The following is a 19190-nucleotide window of genomic DNA, read 5'->3' on the forward strand; positions in this document are numbered from 1 at the left end:
ATAAGTCTAACATATCTGTTGGAAATTGTACTTGGTAAATATTATAAAAAACTGCAACATTTTGTTTTAGATTTCTAAAACTAAATGAATAAAATGTGCAAACACTTCAGGAGACATTAAGCTCCTTGGAGGCGATTGTTGCCTCTGCCACTAAAGAATAAGTAAGCATTGGAGTCCTTGAAAAGGCTGTCACAAAATTTTAATATATAAAAATAGAAAGGATTCTTTTAAAAACTACTTTAACTATTTGTCATATTCTGTTTTCATTGCACTGAAATATTAAGTACTTTATTTTATTTTTAAAACAACCTATAAATTATGATTTACTGTAGCTGCATACATTTAATATATTTCTCTTCCACAAATTAACTGTCAGGCTTGAAGCCGAAATGGAAGCACCATTTCTTTTCTCAGGGCTTCTGGCTGACACAGTGAAGGGAGATAGTGATAGAAGGGGTTTGTAGACAAAACAGAATAACTCCTTGGTGAGTCAGAGACATTCCATCCTAGCAGAGGGGAGGAGAATTTTAACCAAGCAACCAGCTAGTGTCCAGATTAGACAATGTGATTTAATGTTTTGAGACTAAAAATGTTTTCTTTTAAGATTTAGAACTGGCTTTCCATCAGTTTATGCCAAGATGTTAATTCCAATAAAGACTACTCTTTGAGGACTTAAACCTGCCTTGAGGTTCTGCTTTGAAATGGAGGCATTCAGGGGTGGGTTCTACTTACCTTTACTACCGGTTTGCAATGGGAGCGCTTGCACTTCTGCGCATGCAGATTGCCAAATATGACATCAGGGCAGGTAGGCAGAGCCTCCTGCTGCTTTTACTATTGGTTCGCAAGAACTGCAGAGAACCGGGAGCAACCCACCACTGGAGACATTACTTGGAACACTGATATTAACATTTTTTTCATGTAATGTAGAAATAGCTTGGTACTAGGGAACACATTTGTGACAGGTTGACTCACAGAGGGCTGGAAATAATCCACAATCCCTTTCCCTACAATCTATACTATTGCAACCACCCATTGACATGGTTGGTGTGGGTGTACATTTGTAAGAAATCACCATTATATTTCATTCAGGAGCTAATTTTCTTCTCATGCTTTACTCCAAAGAGAGAAAGCAGACGATCTGTGGGTTTTTTCCACTCCTATTTATTTCTCTTGCTTTTCTCTAATATCAGAACTGCAAGGTATTTGAGGCAATTTCCCAAGCAGAATGAAAGTAGTAATATAATAAGTTACAGGCAACTATCATGTTTATTTATGTTTCGTATCTCTTAACCACCCAGCTTCCTCAGAGAGGGGCTGTGGGTGGTGTACCTGTATATAGAAGTTAGCTACCAGATTATCATTAAAAGGTCAAAGGGGAAAGAAACAAGAAATTGGGACCTGTGAACAGCAAGGCAACTGCACACATACACAGAATATATAGTAGTAAGGGCATACAAAATTTACAAAACCAGCTCAGAATAATCATTAATATGAAGTTAAAAACAGAATTCTAATTGCATTTTGTTTTGCATTTATCTTAAATGACTAATTCATTATTCCATGACTGAGATGGCCAGTATTCACCTGGCAAAAGCCAGCCAGGATTCTTTCCTCCCATGGAAGGAATATCTCCCTTCCCTATTAAAAGTTCATAGGGAAACCTTTCTGTTCTTGATTGGCTGCTTGGAAATTATTTTTTCCTGGCTTTGCTGGACTCTCCCATTATCTAGATCCATTTACAAATAGTTAATTGCAATCAAAGACAAAGAGAGACCTGGCTGGCTCGCAAATTCCAGAAAAAATAGGAGATAGAACTTCTTGGGCTATTTGTACTGCAGGATAAAGCTGTTCCTATTTGAATTGAAAATACGAAAAAGTACGGCTCCAATACTTTTTCTAATGGATCCATTGTTAAGAGGAAAGACTTCAAGCATTATGCAGTAAGCAGGTTGGCTTTTGCTCACTGAAGGCTGCCTACAAAAACTCTAAGTGCACCCTACCCACCTTCTTCACACTGAATGAATACAGACTGAAAAATGCTAAGCTTTACTTCTATAAATATACAATATTGGTTCTTGGTAATCTAAGAAAATGAACTCTGATTTTAACTGAATGTGTCTGGTATGAAACAACAGAGCAAAGCTGGACTTCTCATTTAATAGAAGAAAGGCAGTGTAGACAAAGTGATGAAAATGATTAAATGATAGAGATAATTGAGATTGTTGCTGGTAGCTATGTGTGTATATATTAAAATATATGCTTTGAAAGGCCTTGTCTGGCATCTGTTTTGTTCTTGTATAATTGCTTAAAGTATATTAGCAACTTCCCTTACCACATTTGGTGCTATGAAGGCAGAATAAGATTTTGGTTCTGGAATGAAAAGAAAACATTTAATGGAATAACCATTTTATACCTGAGCAGCAAGTCTTCGCATAGCTTCTTCTTGGCGTCTGCGCATTTCTGGAGTTCCAGGACAACTCCCACTGGTAATGGAGGGGTGAGCAGAGGGTTGCTGAGTAAGGGAAAGTTCTCGATTTGCATCAACATCTGCAATGTAGATGAACATGAACAGATTAGAGTTTATCGGGTAAGGATACAGAGTTGAATGGCAATGCTTGTGGTTAAATTCAGTGAATGATGGTAGGGCAAAAAATCCTAAACTTATTCAACATATATGGATAGATATATGAATTAGCATAAGGAATCATGTGAGTTTTTAAGAAGAGATTGGACAGTCATTTGTTTGGAATGTTACAGGGTCCCCTACTCCTGCTTGAGCAATAAGTTTGACCAAAATATCAAGGTCCCTTCCTACTCTGTTACTTTGTTATTCTGAATTGTGAAGAAAGAATTTGCTCTGGATTCTTCTTCCATAACTCATATTTAAAAAGATTAGTCTCTGAAAGGTCATGTACCATTTAATTACTCTGAATGATTTTTATTTAAAATACTATTTTGTAAACTTTTATCTTAAGACAGCAAAAGAAAAACAAATTATATTAATAGATTTTTTAAAATGCATTTCAAAATAGAAGTCTATTTGAAGTAATACAAAGAAAGAACAAATTTTCCTAATACAAGCCAAAAGCAAGAAGTAAAAGTAGACACATAAAAAGGAGATGATGCAAATCAAAATACTGTTACAGTTACATAAAATCAGGACAGATTACAATGCTGATACAGCCTGCTATAAATAAAATAATACTTCTCCCTCAAGCCTTATTATTTGAATGGTAATGTTGTCCATAATTTTCTATAAACGTTACCAAACCATTTTATAAAACTGTAGATTAAACAAACCAAAGTGACATCCATCCATCCATCCCCCCCCCCACACACTCATCCCAGCTTGACCAAGACATAGTCCAACCTTCTAATGTTTATTTATTTATTTATTTATAATTACATTTATATACCGCAACCATTTCCCGAAGGACTCAGGGCGGTGTACAGCCAATATTAAAATACACATAACACTATGATATAAATATAGTAAATAAACACTATTTAAAAACAATTTAAAAACAAATATTTAGTGGCCGAATCACTAAAATGGCCGAAGAACGATTAAAAACCCATTAAAATTCGCTAAAATACATTCTTAGGCTAGTCCCGCTCGGTGAAATAATAAAGTCTTTAGTTCATGCTTGAAGGCCCGGAGGTCAGGTAGTTGGCGTAACCCCGGAGGTAACTCGTTCCATAGGGCTGGTGCCGCCACAGAGAAGGCCCTCTCCCTGGGGGCCGCCAACCTACATTGTTTGGTCAACGGCATCCTGAGGAGGCCCGCTCTGTGGGAGCGCACAGGTCGTTGGGAAGCAATCGGTGGCAGAAGGTGGTCTCGCAAATACCCCGGTCCTAAGCCATGGAGCGCTTTAAAGGTGGTAATCAGCACCTTGAATTGCACCCGGAAAGCTACCGGCAGCCAATGCAGGCCACGCAGGATGGGTGTTATATGGGAGCAACGTGGTGCCCCCTCTATCACCCGCATTCTGGACTAGCTGGAGCCTCCTGGTGCTCTTCAAGGGGAGCCCCATGTAGAGAGCATTGCAATAGTCCAGGATGGAAGTGACGAGGGCATGAGTGACCGTACGTAAGGAGTCCCCGATCAAGGAAGGGGCGCAACTGGCGAATCAGGTGAACCTGATAAAATGCTCCCCTGGCGACGGCAGTCAAGTGTTCTTCTAAGGACAGCCGATCGTCCAGGAGAACGCCTAAGTTGTGCACCCTTCCCCTGGGGGTCAGTATTCCCCCCCCCCCACAGTCAGCGATGGCGTAAGCTGACTGTACCGGGACGCCGGAACCCACAGCCACTCTGTCTTGGAAGGGATGAGCTGGAGCCTATTCCTCCCCATCCAGATCCGCACGGCCTCAAGACACCGACCCATCACCTCGACACTTCGTTGGGGTGGTTCGGGGTGGAAATGTACAGCTGCGTATCATCAGCGTATAGATGATAATCCACCCCGAAACCACGGATAACCTCACCCAGCGGCTTCATATAGATGTTGAACAGGAGAGGCGAGAGAACGGACCCCTGCAGCACCCCACAAGTGAGGCGTCTCGGGGTCGACCTCTGCCCCCCTGCCAACACTGTCTGCGAACGATTAGAGAGATAAGAGGAGAACCACCGATAAATGGTGCCTCCCACTCCCAATCCCTCCAACTGCCGCAGCAGGATACCATGGTCGATGGTATCAAAAGCCGCTGAGAGATCTAACAGGACCAGGACAGAGGAACATCCCCTGTCCCGAGCCCTCCAGAGGTCATCCACCAACGCGACCAAAGCCGTCTCGGTGCTGTACCCGGCCTGAAACTGGACTGGACCGGGTCCAGATAACCAGTTCCCCCCAGGTGCTGAGGAAGCTGATATGCCACCATACTCTCAACAACCTTCGCCAAGAAACGAAGGTTGGAGACTGGACGGTAGTTTGCTAATACAGCTGGGTCCAGGGAGGGCTTCTTAAGGAGGGGCCTCACCACCGCCTCTTTCAAGACGGCGGGGAAAATGCCCCCCACCAAAGAAGCGTTGGTAATTCCCAGGAGCCAGTCTCGTGTAACCTCCCTTGTGGCCAGTACCATCCAGGAGGGACACGGGTCTAATAAACATGTGGTGGGATTCAGCCTACCCAACAACCTGTCCATGTCATCGGGAGTCACAGGATCAAACTCAGCCCAGATAAAACTCTCAAGACTCGTCCCCGCCAACCCACCCGGATCTATCCAATCAGTGTCCAGTCCATCCTGAATCCGAGCGATTTTATCAGACAGATACTGTACAAAATCCTCAGCACGCCCCTGTAAGGGGTCCTCCCGAGCCTCCTGCGTAAGCAGGGAACGGATCACCTTAAACAGGGTGGCTGGGCGATTATCTGCTGATGCGATGAGAGTGGAAAAATAGTTATGTTTCGCTGCTCTGATCGCCACTAGGTAGGTCTGAATATGCAACCTCGCTAGTGTTCGGTCGGATTCGGAGCGACTGGACCTCCAGGCGCTCTCTAGGCGTCTTTTCCGGCGCTTCATCTCTCTCAGCTCCTCATTATACCAAGGAGCTGGTCGAGTTTGTCGCCGAGTCAGAGGCCGCAAAGGCATGACACGGTCTAAAGCCGCCGCCCCTTCCCAGGTGGCGACCAGTTGGCGACCAGTTCCTCAGCCGAGTCATGGGCTAATTCCCTCGGAAATGGGCCAAGCTCCATCAGAAACCTCTCTGGGTCCATCAGGCGCCTGGGACGGAACCATCAAACTGTCTCCGTCTCCCTGCGGTGTGGTGCAGCGGTTCGAAAGTCTAGCTGAAGGAGCAAATGATCTGACCATGACAAGGGTTTAAATAATAACTCCCCTAACTCCAGACCATCTAGCCACTGTCCCGAGATAAAAATCAAGTCCAGTGTGTTACCCCCAGTGTGAGTGGGACTGGTAACCAACTGGGTCAGGTCCAAGACCGTCATGGAATCCATGAACTCCTGGGCTGCTGTTGACGAGTCGCCCGCCGACGGCAGGTTGAAATCCCCCAAAACCGTAAGTCTGGGGGTCTCAACTGCCGTCCCGGCTATCATCTCTAGCAGCTTGGGCAGGGCTGCCGTTAGGTAGCAAGGAGCCAGGTACACAATCAGCAAGCCCACCTGCACCCCACAGCCCCACTTCACTAGAAGGGTCTCACAACCGGCTATCTGCAGGACAGCAACCTCCCTCGGTTCCAGACTCTCGTTAATAACAACCGCCACTCCCCCACCCCTATCCTGGACCCTCGGCTGATGAAATGCACGGAAGCCTGGCGGGCACATCTCCGTGATGGGAACCCCCCATTCTGCGCCCAACCAGGTCTCCGTAATGCCCATTAGGTCCGCACCCCCCTCTAGAATAAGATCGGCTATGAGGAGGGCCTTATTCATAACGGACCTGGCATTGCATAGCATCAGCCGAAGGTCCAGGCTCTAAGGGAAAAAGCCACTCGGGGCCCGAGTAAAGTCTGGGGGCCCAGAGTGCGCAATCGCTTGTAAACAGCTTGAGCGCACTCCCTGAACATGATATGAGCCCCCACTTCGGCCATATCTGCCCCTCCCTCGTACCGTGCAGATAGGAATGCCCATACATGGTCGAGTCTTCACCTCCTCAAGTACCTCCGTTTTACAGACCTCCAAATCGTGAACTTTAGAAGGGACCAGCCTAACCCCCCCACCCCTAAACACATTATTTGATTTAATTAAAAGTTTATTAAAAATACATTTAAAAACCTCCTTAACCCTCTCTTAGAAGCATGCCACCTCTCGTGATTCCAAACTCCGTCCTCGGGGTAGGCCTCGATAGAGAGGAGGGCCACACCCGCGAGAGGGGGGCATCTCGCAGTGCAAGAAACTGGTTTAACGTATAAGTCATAAAAGTCTTTAGGAATGGCTGGGTCCTAAAATGTCGAGATGTTAAACGACAGTATCTAGGCTAGACAGCCCACCAGCTGAGAACGGAAAGTTCTTTATAGTACATGATGAGGATGGTAGGGACCTGGGTGGAACTAAGATGGTCTGCCACCCAGGCTCTCACGAAGGTTCCATGGAGAAAGGGAAAGAGCAGCAACCGTCGCCACCACGGCCCACTACTTCGGCACACCCACGCACACCACCTCGGCTCATCCACGACCGTCCAGCCTCCTCCACTGCCCCAGTCACCCTCAGCCACTGCTGATGGCAAAACAAACTGCCACCAGTGATACTGGCCTCGCCGGGAAAACACCGAAGGCTGCCCGCCGCCCCAATCAGCACCGCGCACCTGGAAACACCACACTAGGAACCACCGCCTACAACCGTCCATGCCATGCTTCCGTTTCTGTCGGCCCAACCCTTCCCGAGGGCGAAAAAACCCCTCGTCGGGCCGACGTGATGTTTCTGCAGCCGGGTGGGGGGGTAATGCTGGTAAATCCCCCCCACACCGCCCATTGTCTCCATGCCTCCGTTCCTGTCGGCCCAACTTTTCCCGGTGAAATAATAAAGTCTTTAGTTCATGCTTGAAGGCCCGGAGGTCAGGTAGTTGGCGTAACCCCGGAGGTAACTCGTTCCATAGGGCTGGTGCCGCCACAGAGAAGGCCCTCTCCCTGGGGGCCGCCAACCTACATTGTTTGGTCAACGGCATCCTGAGGAGGCCCGCTCTGTGGGAGCGCACAGGTCGTTGGGAAGCAATCGGTGGCAGAAGGTGGTCTCGCAAATACCCCGGTCCTAAGCCATGGAGCGCTTTAAAGGTGGTAATCAGCACCTTGAATTGCACCCGGAAAGCTACCGGCAGCCAATGCAGGCCACGCAGGATGGGTGTTATATGGGAGCAACGTGGTGCCCCCTCTATCACCCGCATTCTGGACTAGCTGGAGCCTCCTGGTGCTCTTCAAGGGGAGCCCCATGTAGAGAGCATTGCAATAGTCCAGGATGGAAGTGACGAGGGCATGAGTGACCGTACGTAAGGAGTCCCCGATCAAGGAAGGGGCGCAACTGGCGAATCAGGTGAACCTGATAAAATGCTCCCCTGGCGACGGCAGTCAAGTGTTCTTCTAAGGACAGCCGATCGTCCAGGAGAACGCCTAAGTTGTGCACCCTTCCCCTGGGGGTCAGTATTCCCCCACAGTCAGCGATGGCGTAAGCTGACTGTACCGGGACGCCGGAACCCACAGCCACTCAGTCTTGGAAGGGTTGAGCTGGAGCCTATTCCTCCCCATCCAGATCCGCACGGCCTCAAGACACCGACCCATCACCTCGACACTTCGTTGGGGTGGTTCGGGGTGGAAATGTACAGCTGCGTATCATCAGCGTATAGATGATAATCCACCCCGAAACCACGGATAACCTCACCCAGCGGCTTCATATAGATGTTGAACAGGAGAGGCGAGAGAACGGACCCCTGCAGCACCCCACAAGTGAGGCGTCTCGGGGTCGACCTCTGCCCCCCTGCCAACACTGTCTGCGAACGATTAGAGAGATAAGAGGAGAACCACCGATAAATGGTGCCTCCCACTCCCAATCCCTCCAACTGCCGCAGCAGGATACCATGGTCGATGGTATCAAAAGCCGCTGAGAGATCTAACAGGACCAGGACAGAGGAACATCCCCTGTCCCGAGCCCTCCAGAGGTCATCCACCAACGCGACCAAAGCCGTCTCGGTGCTGTACCCGGGCCTGAAACTGGACTGGAACGGGTCCAGATAAACAGTTTCCTCCAGGTGCTGAGGAAGCTGATATGCCACCATACTCTCAACAACCTTCGCCAAGAAACGAAGGTTGGAGACTGGACGGTAGTTTGCTAATACAGCTGGGTCCAGGGAGGGCTTCTTAAGGAGGGGCCTCACCACCGCCTCTTTCAAGACGGCGGGGAAAATGCCCCCCACCAAAGAAGCGTTGGTAATTCCCAGGAGCCAGTCTCGTGTAACCTCCCTTGTGGCCAGTACCATCCAGGAGGGACACGGGTCTAATAAACATGTGGTGGGATTCAGCCTACCCAACAACCTGTCCATGTCATCGGGAGTCACAGGATCAAACTCAGCCCAGATAAAACTCTCAAGACTCGTCCCCACCAACCCACCCGGATCTATCCAATCAGTGTCCAGTCCATCCTGAATCCGAGCGATTTTATCAGACAGATACTGTACAAAATCCTCAGCACGCCCCTGTAAGGGGTCCTCCCGAGCCTCCTGCGTAAGCAGGGAACGGATCACCTTAAACAGGGTGGCTGGGCGATTATCTGCTGATGCGATGAGAGTGGAAAAATAGTTATGTTTCGCTGCTCTGATCGCCACTAGGTAGGTCTGAATATGCAACCTCGCTAGTGTTCGGTCGGATTCGGAGCGACTGGACCTCCAGGCGCTCTCTAGGCGTCTTTTCCGGCGCTTCATCTCTCTCAGCTCCTCATTATACCAAGGAGCTGGTCGAGTTTGTCGCCGAGTCAGAGGCCGCAAAGGCATGACACGGTCTAAAGCCCCAGCCGCCGCCCCTTCCCAGGTGGCGACCAGTTCCTCAGCCGAGTCATGGGCTAATTCCCTCGGAAATGGGCCAAGATCCATCAGAAACCTCTCTGGGTCCATCAGGCGCCTGGGACGGAACCATCAAACTGTCTCCGTCTCCCTGCGGTGTGGTGCAGCGGTTCGAAAGTCTAGCTGAAGGAGCAAATGATCTGACCATGACAAGGGTTTAAATAATAACTCCCCTAACTCCAGACCATCTAGCCACTGTCCCGAGATAAAAATCAAGTCCAGTGTGTTACCCCCAGTGTGAGTGGGACTGGTAACCAACTGGGTCAGGTCCAAGACCGTCATGGAATCCATGAACTCCTGGGCTGCTGTTGACGAGTCGCCCGCCGACGGCAGGTTGAAATCCCCCAAAACCGTAAGTCTGGGGGTCTCAACTGCCGTCCCGGCTATCATCTCTAGCAGCTTGGGCAGGGCTGCCGTTAGGTAGCAAGGAGCCAGGTACACAATCAGCAAGCCCACCTGCACCCCACAGCCCCACTTCACTAGAAGGGTCTCACAACCGGCTATCTGCAGGACAGCAACCTCCCTCGGTTCCAGACTCTCGTTAATAACAACCGCCACTCCCCCACCCCTATCCTGGACCCTCGGCTGATGAAATGCACGGAAGCCTGGCGGGCACATCTCCGTGATGGGAACCCCCCATTCTGCGCCCAACCAGGTCTCCGTAATGCCCATTAGGTCCGCACCCCCCTCTAGAATAAGATCGGCTATGAGGAGGGCCTTATTCATAACGGACCTGGCATTGCATAGCATCAGCCGAAGGTCCAGGCTCTAAGGGAAAAAGCCACTCGGGGCCCGAGTAAAGTCTGGGGGCCCAGAGTGCGCAATCGCTTGTAAACAGCTTGAGCGCACTCCCTGAACATGATATGAGCCCCCACTTCGGCCATATCTGCCCCTCCCTCGTACCGTGCAGATAGGAATGCCCATACATGGTCGAGTCTTCACCTCCTCAAGTACCTCCGTTTTACAGACCTCCAAATCGTGAACTTTAGAAGGGACCAGCCTAACCCCCCCACCCCTAAACACATTATTTGATTTAATTAAAAGTTTATTAAAAATACATTTAAAAACCTCCTTAACCCTCTCTTAGAAGCATGCCACCTCTCGTGATTCCAAAATCCGTCATCGAGGTAGGCCCTCGATAGAGAGGAGGGCCACACCCGCGAGAGGGGGGCATCTCGCAGTGCAAGAAACTGGTTTAACGTATAAGTCATAAAAGTCTTTAGGAATGGCTGGGTCCTAAAATGTCGAGATGTTAAACGACAGTATCTAGGCTAGACAGCCCACCAGCTGAGAACGGAAAGTTCTTTATAGTACATGATGAGGATGGTAGGGACCTGGGTGGAACTAAGATGGTCCGCCACCCAGGCTCTCACGAAGGTTCCATGGAGAAAGGGAAAGAGCAGCAACCGTCGCCACCACGGCCCACTACTTCGGCACACCCACGCACACCACCTCGGCTCATCCACGACCGTCCAGCCTCCTCCACTGCCCCAGTCACCCTCAGCCACTGCTGATGGCAAAACAAACTGCCACCAGTGATACTGGCCTCGCCGGGAAAACACCGAAGGCTGCCCGCCGCCCCAATCAGCACCGCACACCTGGAAACACCACACCAGGAACCACCGCCTACAACCGTCCATGCCATGCTTCCGTTCCTGTCAGCCCGACCCTTCCTGAGGGCGAAAAAACCCCTCGTCGGGCCGACGCGATGTTTCTGCAGCCGGGTGGGGGGGGGGGTAATGCTGGTAAATCCCCCCCCACACCACCCACTGTCTCGTGCCTCCGTTCCTGTCGGCCCAACTTTTCCCGAGGGCGAAAAAACCCCTCGTCGGGCCAACACGATGTTTCTGCAGCCGGGTGGGGGGGGTAATGCTGGTAAATCTCCCCCACACCGCCCACTGTCTCAATTTGATCAATGACTAGTCCAAAACATGACAGATTACTCCAACCATTCCTTCAATCTCTGACCCCCTCCAACCTGTTCTCCAGATTAAGAATTGTCCAGCCCAGTTTCAAAACCCTATCTCCAACACTTGGCTCAGGGGCCTGACAATGCAACAAATGCAACCATAGTAGTTGATGAAGTGGCCAGAGTAGCTTGTAGCACACAGTCCCAAAACAGCTGAAAAGCTGAGCCCAAATCCAAATCCAGTCCAGATTTGACTAAAGATATTAAAATAAAAAAATAATCCAGCTATACCACCAAGGTCATGTAGCATTAACCTCCACCATTTTATCAACTTACATTCCTGGGTATTTCATATAACTTAAAAGTCTCCTAAGGCCGGATCCCCAAACCCTGGGCAGCGACCCATTAAGGGGGCTGTGGCCAGTTTGAAAGTGAGTCATGCGAATAGCAGCCCAGCACACGTGCACAGTTCTACTTGCACATGTGCAGGCCAGCACATGCACATGCATCCACTAGCCCATTGCTTGTACAGGTAAGTTCCCCTCTGCTCCAAGCCTGCTGGGCCACCAACCTATAAAGATTGGGGATTACTATCCTAAGGCTTTAACTTTCCACAGAGTATTCCTTTGTATTTAGGAGTGGCTACTATGATTTCCTTGAATTTATCCTCATTGTGTAAGCTTGGCACTTAATTGTCTCAATTAAATTAATTTACCACCATGCACAGCCATAAATAAGCATACACTTATTTCAACCTGCACTGCAATAAAACCAAAGTTGAAATATTTACTGAAAATATGAATATGAAGTTCACATAGTAGAGTTCTAATACAGAGGATTATTTTACATTGTCAAGTATTATTGTCCCATTTTTTAATGCAAGAATACCTTTTCATATAATATTCATTTTTTATATAGGAACTTTATATAGGTAATGGTTCACTTACGTTTTGGAGATGCATGGGGGCTGTCCGAAGCAATCTGCCTCATCCGTGTGCCATGACAGCTCAGTGCAACCAACCTAGATATGATTGCTGTCTTGCCAAAGCCAATATTTCCAACTATCACCACACCTCTGTTCACATTGGCATCAGTACTCTGTAAATGTACATCAATCTCCTGGAACACCCAATCCCGGCCAACAAACACGGACTCTGTGGTGATGCTAGGTACCTCAAAAAGCAGTGGTTTCAAAGAGATGTCGGGAGGTCTGTAAGGCGCAAAACGAACTGGAAAGGAATAAAGAAGACATTTATTTATTTATTTATTTATTTTATTTATTTATTTATTAAATTTTTATACCGCCCTTTTATTCAGCATTCCACAACAGGTTACTAGTTAGGGAAGTATAACATTTCTTGTCTCAAAAGAAAATTGGCCTGTTTTATTTTTTCTTGAAGAAGAACAAAAACCCAGTCCAGTTGCCTTTTGAAAAAGCACTTTTGTGACAACTATGAACTCAGAATCTCCACAGACACATAAAACTTCTTCCTCTAGACATCAATATAATTTTCAAATGCATATTCCTAGAGAAAACCTATGTGGCAGGGATGAAATGCTCCCGGTTTGGACCGGCTCGCCCAAGCCTGTAGCGATGGTGGCGGGTGGTTCGGAGAACTGGTAGCAAAAATCCCTGGCCCCATCCCCTGCCCCCTGCTGAGCTGCACCATCATCAGAGGGTTTTTGTTTTTTTTTACTTTTAAAAACAGTTTTTCTTCAGCCGAAAACATGTCTTAAAAAGTAAAAAAAAAGCCTTTGAGGATCCCGCGGCTCAGCTGAGATTGTCAGAACCCTTTAAAAGTTTTTTTTAACAACCTCTTCGGCGGAAGAGGTTGTAAAAAAAAGGTTTTAAAAGGTTCCTCTGGCGATCCTAGCTGAGTTTCTCATCACCAGAACCTTAAAAAATATGTTTTGTTCAAGCTCTTTGGCCGAAGTGCTTGTAGAAAACCTCCTTTTAAGAGATTCTGGGTTGCGATGAAGCACTTACCTTATACTGCTCCTTTCTGGCTGGGAAAGCCATGCTTAACATTAGTTGCATCAGCTAGCAACTGAAGCTGCCTGCCTGAAATCCATCTCAGTCAGCAACTGAATCTGCCTGCTTTGCTGGCTGAGGAACTCTGGGAATTGAAGTCCACAAACCTTAAAGTTACTAAGGTTGGAGACCCCTGATCTAAAAAATATAAATTAAATTAAATAATAAAATATTTGTGCAGCTTTCTGAGACTTGGTGTATTTCTGTAGTGTTTCACTAAAAAGAAAGAGACTGCTGCCCCAACCTAGCCCTAACCCTGTTTTATATATTTTGTTCCTACCTAACCCAGAAAGGAGAAAAGGAAACTGAAAACCAAGTCATAGGAACTGTGAGTCAAAGTCTGAAGGATTTGATTTCACTTTCCTCAGTTTCTCAGTTTCTCTACTTCAGTATCCTTCTTACTATTTATTATGTTTTTATTAACTCACATTTCTGAGCCATTCTAATATGAAGACTCTGAACCACTTTAGATTTGCTAGCAAAAATGGGATTTAAAATCATGCACCATTAAGAATAACGAATGCTATAGCTTATTTTTCCCATATAGCACACATATCTCAGAAGTAATTCAACATTCCGTTTCTTCCCCAAGTGCCCTCTGGAGAGTGGCTCAACAATAGTGATTATATTTTATATTAAAAGTGCTAAATTCAGTTTTCAGTATTTATTAAGATAGCTTCGGTGAGGAGATTGCTACCACAACTCACAGTGGAAGAGCATATTTCCAAAATATTTTTTAAAAAATCTGTATTGGTAAAGGAACTGATAAAAGCAGAATCACATGATTTCTACCTCTTAGATCCTGTTGCGTGCGAGTACCAGCCATACTTTGACGAGGCATCCTGAGAGATGTTCGTAGAGGAGCATGTCTCTGTTCATCTAAATAAGCTAGATCTTCCAAGTGGGCTGAACTGGTGGCTGTCCATAAAAAATAATCGGATATATTCATAAATATATTATAGAAAGTATAAATTAAGACCCTTACATTTGATACTAAATATTGTCTTTATTTTGATTATTTTGATTATTCTATTCTTATTTGTAAAATTTTGTAAATTACAGGCTCACTTTTGTTTTTTTAAAACATTTATACTCATTCATTCTGGTTCTTTAAGTGGAATTTAAATTATTCTCTCTTATATATAATGTACCGTATATACTCGAATATAAGCCGATCCGAGTATAAGCCGAGGTCCCCAATTTTACCCCAAAAACTGGGGTAAACTGGGGACTCGAGTATAAGCCGAGGGTGGGAAATGAGGCACCTACCGGTTGGGGAAAGCCTCCCTCCCTCAGCTGAGAAGGCTGGCGGCTCCCCCGCCCCGCCCTCTCACTGCACCGGCAGGGCTTCCGTCCGGTAAAATGTGAAAAAAAGAAAAAAAAAACTCGAGTATAAGCCGTATATACTCGAGTATAAGCCGAGGGGCTTAAAAATAAAAAAAACCTTGAGTATAAGCCGTATAGACCCGAGTATAAGCCGAGGGGACGTTTTTCAGCACAAAAAACGTGCTGAAAAACTCGGCTTATACTCGAGTATATACGGTAATATTAAAGGTGGCGCAGTGGTTAGAGTGCAGTAATGCAGGTTACTTCAGCTGATTGATAGGTGGAATTCGGCAGTTCAAATCTCACCAGGCTCAAAGTTGATTCAGCCTTTCATCGTTCTGAGGTGGGTAAAATGAGGACCCAGATTATTGGGGGCAATATGCTGACTCTGAAAACCACTTAGAGAGGCTGTAAAAGCACTATGAAGTGGTATATAAGTCTAAGTGCAATTGCTATAAATGCTATAAAGATATTACATTTCTGGATTATTTTTTTCTTAAACAGAAAGACAAATATTTAAAAACAGAGAATTAAAATCTAGTCAAATAATAACTGAAGAAATGGGGGGAAAGGGAGCTAATTGTTTATTTGAACTTAAAGTTAAAAAATTAAACATTATGTTTTAATACCTTTCTCCAGAAAAAAAATACTAATTTATTAAAGAAAACATTAACATAGATAATAAATAGAAACTAAATTTGAGTTTTGCTCCACTATAAGGTAAGAAGTTATTTTTCTTTCTTTTATTGAAATACAAAAAGAAAGCATTAAATTACTGAAATTCTTGATACTTCATACTTGTCTGGAAGAAGATGGAAGATTTTAAAATCTATTTGTCTTCTTTTCTTTCTCTTTACCCCTTCTTCCTTTCCTTTTTATAATTTTTCTTAGCTTGCATTAATAGTTTATCTTTGTAAACATTAATAAATTATTTAAAAAATAAAGTGATTCAAGACAGTAGAATAACTATCAGAGAAGTAATAATTGGTTTCAATTTTTTCACAAGATCACCAGGTTTAAAGTCTAAAACAGGTAATTACGAGTGTATCTCTTATCACAAATATAAACTTTATAGGTATATGGCTGTCTCCTGAAGCTTTCATGGATTGTGATATCAATACAGGATTGCTAAACGTTGTGTTATCCAAATAGTTCTGATATTGCCAGCAATGGAGCTTTTGCTTTGCTTTGATTAATTATCTAATTAATTGATCATATTTCAATATCATCCATCTACCTCAAAGAGGGACAAACAAAACTTCAGTATAAATAAAAATCTAGAATTTAGCGATCAAAATGATAGAATAAGATAGAATAACTTATACCTATACCACTTTATAAATCTATAACACTTGAATAATTTGACCAACCATTTTACAAAAAAAATTAATTATAACCTGTTGGATAAGATTCTTACCTGCTACAGAATTGGGCCGTGGCATGAGATAAAGTGGAATGGATTGTACTGACTGAGATAAAACAGTCTCTAGATTCCGGTCAGGGATTTTATTCAAACTGTATGTAGAAGCTGTCATGTTTTCATCTACTCTATATAAACAGGAGTCTATATTGGATTTTTGAGATTGCCAAGGCTTCAGGTTTACTCCAGATCCTAATTCCTTACTACTTTCCCCTCCATATTTAGCACGATCCACATTTTCAGAGTAACTTGTCAAAGTTGCTGCAATGAACAATAAAAGACAATGAGTAACAAAAAAATACATTTCATTTTTGTGACTTTGCAGATGATAGATTGTGATTGTCAAGTTTTAATATTATGGATTTTTCTTCTTTTAAGATGGCTTGTGACAGTATGAATGTATTCATTGCTCCTTCTTGTCTCTATTCTATATTAATGATTTCCATATTAACCTAGGAATCTGGTGGATGAAAAGGCCAACCAAGAAGAAACATAGAAGATACAGTAACTGTATATCTTATATTCTTTCTTGAATACTCCTTATATTCCCGTAGAATACTCCTTATATTCCCGTAGAAATTAAATGTTCAATCTCATGATAAACTCTTGCCCAACCTAATTGTGATCTGCATTACTAAAACATGAATATAACAAATTCAAAAATATATATAGTATATAGCATTTAGTCTATCAAGTAAAATCAAACTTCAATATTATGGAAGAGTTGAAACTGGGTATTTATATTGCAGACAACAAATGCAACATGACAGTACATGAATGTGCACCATCTAAATGCAACAAATAATATAAGAGAAATCAGAAATGTCTTGGTTCTTGCTAAAACTAGTTTTTCAAGACACATAAGATAAGACACCCCACTGCATTCCCATCCTTTAAATACATCATATTCCCTTTCCCCCCACTTCTTTTCCTCATATAAGTAGAAGGAATCTTACTAGTTAATTAGATAGTAGTTATTAGGATCTTTGAGCTATTCAAATCTATAGGTATGGTGGTACTTGTACTTGCTTACAGATAAAAAATATAGCAATTGTTAAAAAAATTATTTAACTATTTACATTTTAATTAACTCTTTATAAAGACCTAGCTTATTCTTGATCATTTTTCTCTTTATATCCTCCCTTCTAGTACTGTAACAATCTATCTAGTGGCTTTTTATGAATATTGTGATTTGTCACTGCATTATATAAAGAAAGATCAATCATGATTGCCTCTGCAGTGGAATCAGAAGCCTGCTATATAGGAAATACCTCAGATGAATGGTGACTAAGAGGTGAGGTCTAACAGGAGACAAAAGGAAATTTCTGTCATTTGAGAAAAGGTAAAAACTGCATGGTTCCGTGCAATGATTTCAATTATATTGGGAGAACATACTTATCAATAGCTATATGCAACAATTTCTACATATAGGACTTTTGTGGCTCTCATATTTATTCATGTACTATCATGATATTGCATTTGTCATCTGCAATATTGATATTTTGATACTGACAGAAAATATATTCACAAGCCATTACTACCTGGCACAGGCTTCGACCACCTTTATTTAATATTTTACATGACCACAATATAAGATATTTCTCATCTTAACCTGTAAAAACAAAATTTACCTTTTTTTAAACCAAGCTTTACCTCAAAAGAAAGATTTTTCAAACTGATAGGACAGAACTTTTCAAGTTTTCCAAATATTAAACTTCAAAATAGAATATTTTCCTCATATTTAACTTGAGCTTTTCCAATATTTTTCTCACTTTTAATACACTAGTTATACAGAAAATATATTTCCATTTTATTAATTGGCAAGATTCTAACACTTCAGACAAGATCCAAAAAGTCTTGTGGAATGAGCTCTTAGCAGCTAAATTCAAAAGCAATTCAACATTTTGGACTTTAAACTGTTTCTAGTTTAAAAAATTTATTTCTAGAAACCAACAAAATATCCCCTGTAATAAGACAGTCCAGCGATGGTTCATCATTGAATTGGAAATGGACCACCCCAACTATGCTGTTTCCTGAGATTTTGCTGCTATTCACCTATTTAAGGTAATGCAGGCAGAAACTGTATTCACTCTCTCAAACATTTTGCAGCACATTTTGGAGATTAAGTAATTCTTTTCTATCAAGTAGTGCCTTATTTTCTTAACTGAGCTTACACTGCATGTCACTTTGAATAATTTTCCTCAATAAATAAATAAATATAATGTTTTTAATTCATTTGTTCAATTGCGTTCTCTTCACTGTATTCAGTTTTAGGGCTTGTATGGAGAACAGAGCACATTTAGGTAATATTTATGAATAAATATTTAAAATTCAAAAGTATTCACAAATTTTTAAGAACCACTATATTTAGGAACTTCACAGTATCTTTCCTATCTCTAGCAGCATTCAACAGCCTATACTGCCAATTAGACTGCAAGGAAGCAGAGCAAGATAGCTGCACAGTAGTTGAATCAATCATCAAGAGGCAAACAAGACTTTGCTTGAAAAGCTATCACAAGCAATGACATGGATAACCAGTCATTCAACATTGTGAAGAATGACATTCTAACATTTCCTCCATCTCATTGCCCCTAACAGATCCCCAGATACACCACCTCAGCAGGCACCCTTTGTAATGTCAGGTACTTTGGGGCAAGTATTTGTCAGAAATCTTGCCATCCTTTTTCTCCCATCCACAGCAATATCTACTGGTGGGGGAAAAGCTGTCAAATGTGAGAATGCAAGCAGGGCAATATGCTCAATTGTACAATTTGAATTGTTATAGCCTGGTCTTGATGCTTGGTTGATGCTAACCTGATTTCAGATGGAACGTAATTCCAAAGGAGAGGGACAGCTACAGAAAAAGTATATCATCATGGTCCCTGATGACAAGCCTTCAGGGATGGAACTTGAAGGATGAATTTCTCTACTATTTGACTTACAACTACAATTGGGATCAGAATTTCCATTGCTAAACAAGGTGATTGTTAAGTGAGTCATGT

The 19190-nt window shown here is 43.8% G+C and overlaps 1 protein-coding gene across 7 annotated transcripts in view; it reads right to left on the bottom strand.

Moving 5' to 3' along the window:
• Positions 1-19190, bottom strand: part of TANC2 (tetratricopeptide repeat, ankyrin repeat and coiled-coil containing 2) — a 329859-nt gene that overhangs the window by 81528 nt on the left and 229141 nt on the right. For all 7 annotated transcript variants that reach the window (XM_058179549.1, XM_058179546.1, XM_058179545.1 and 4 more), the window contains 4 exons: positions 16186-16449; positions 14235-14360; positions 12358-12639; positions 2414-2547 (listed from right to left, as the gene is read on the bottom strand). In XM_058179549.1, coding sequence (XP_058035532.1) covers positions 2414-2547; positions 12358-12639; positions 14235-14360; positions 16186-16449 — 806 coding nt within the window. The remainder of the gene's footprint in view (positions 1-2413; positions 2548-12357; positions 12640-14234; positions 14361-16185; positions 16450-19190) is intronic.

The sequence above is a fragment of the Ahaetulla prasina genome, chromosome 4 (assembly GCF_028640845.1).
Source record: "Ahaetulla prasina isolate Xishuangbanna chromosome 4, ASM2864084v1, whole genome shotgun sequence".
Taxonomy (NCBI): Eukaryota; Metazoa; Chordata; class Lepidosauria; order Squamata; family Colubridae; genus Ahaetulla; species Ahaetulla prasina.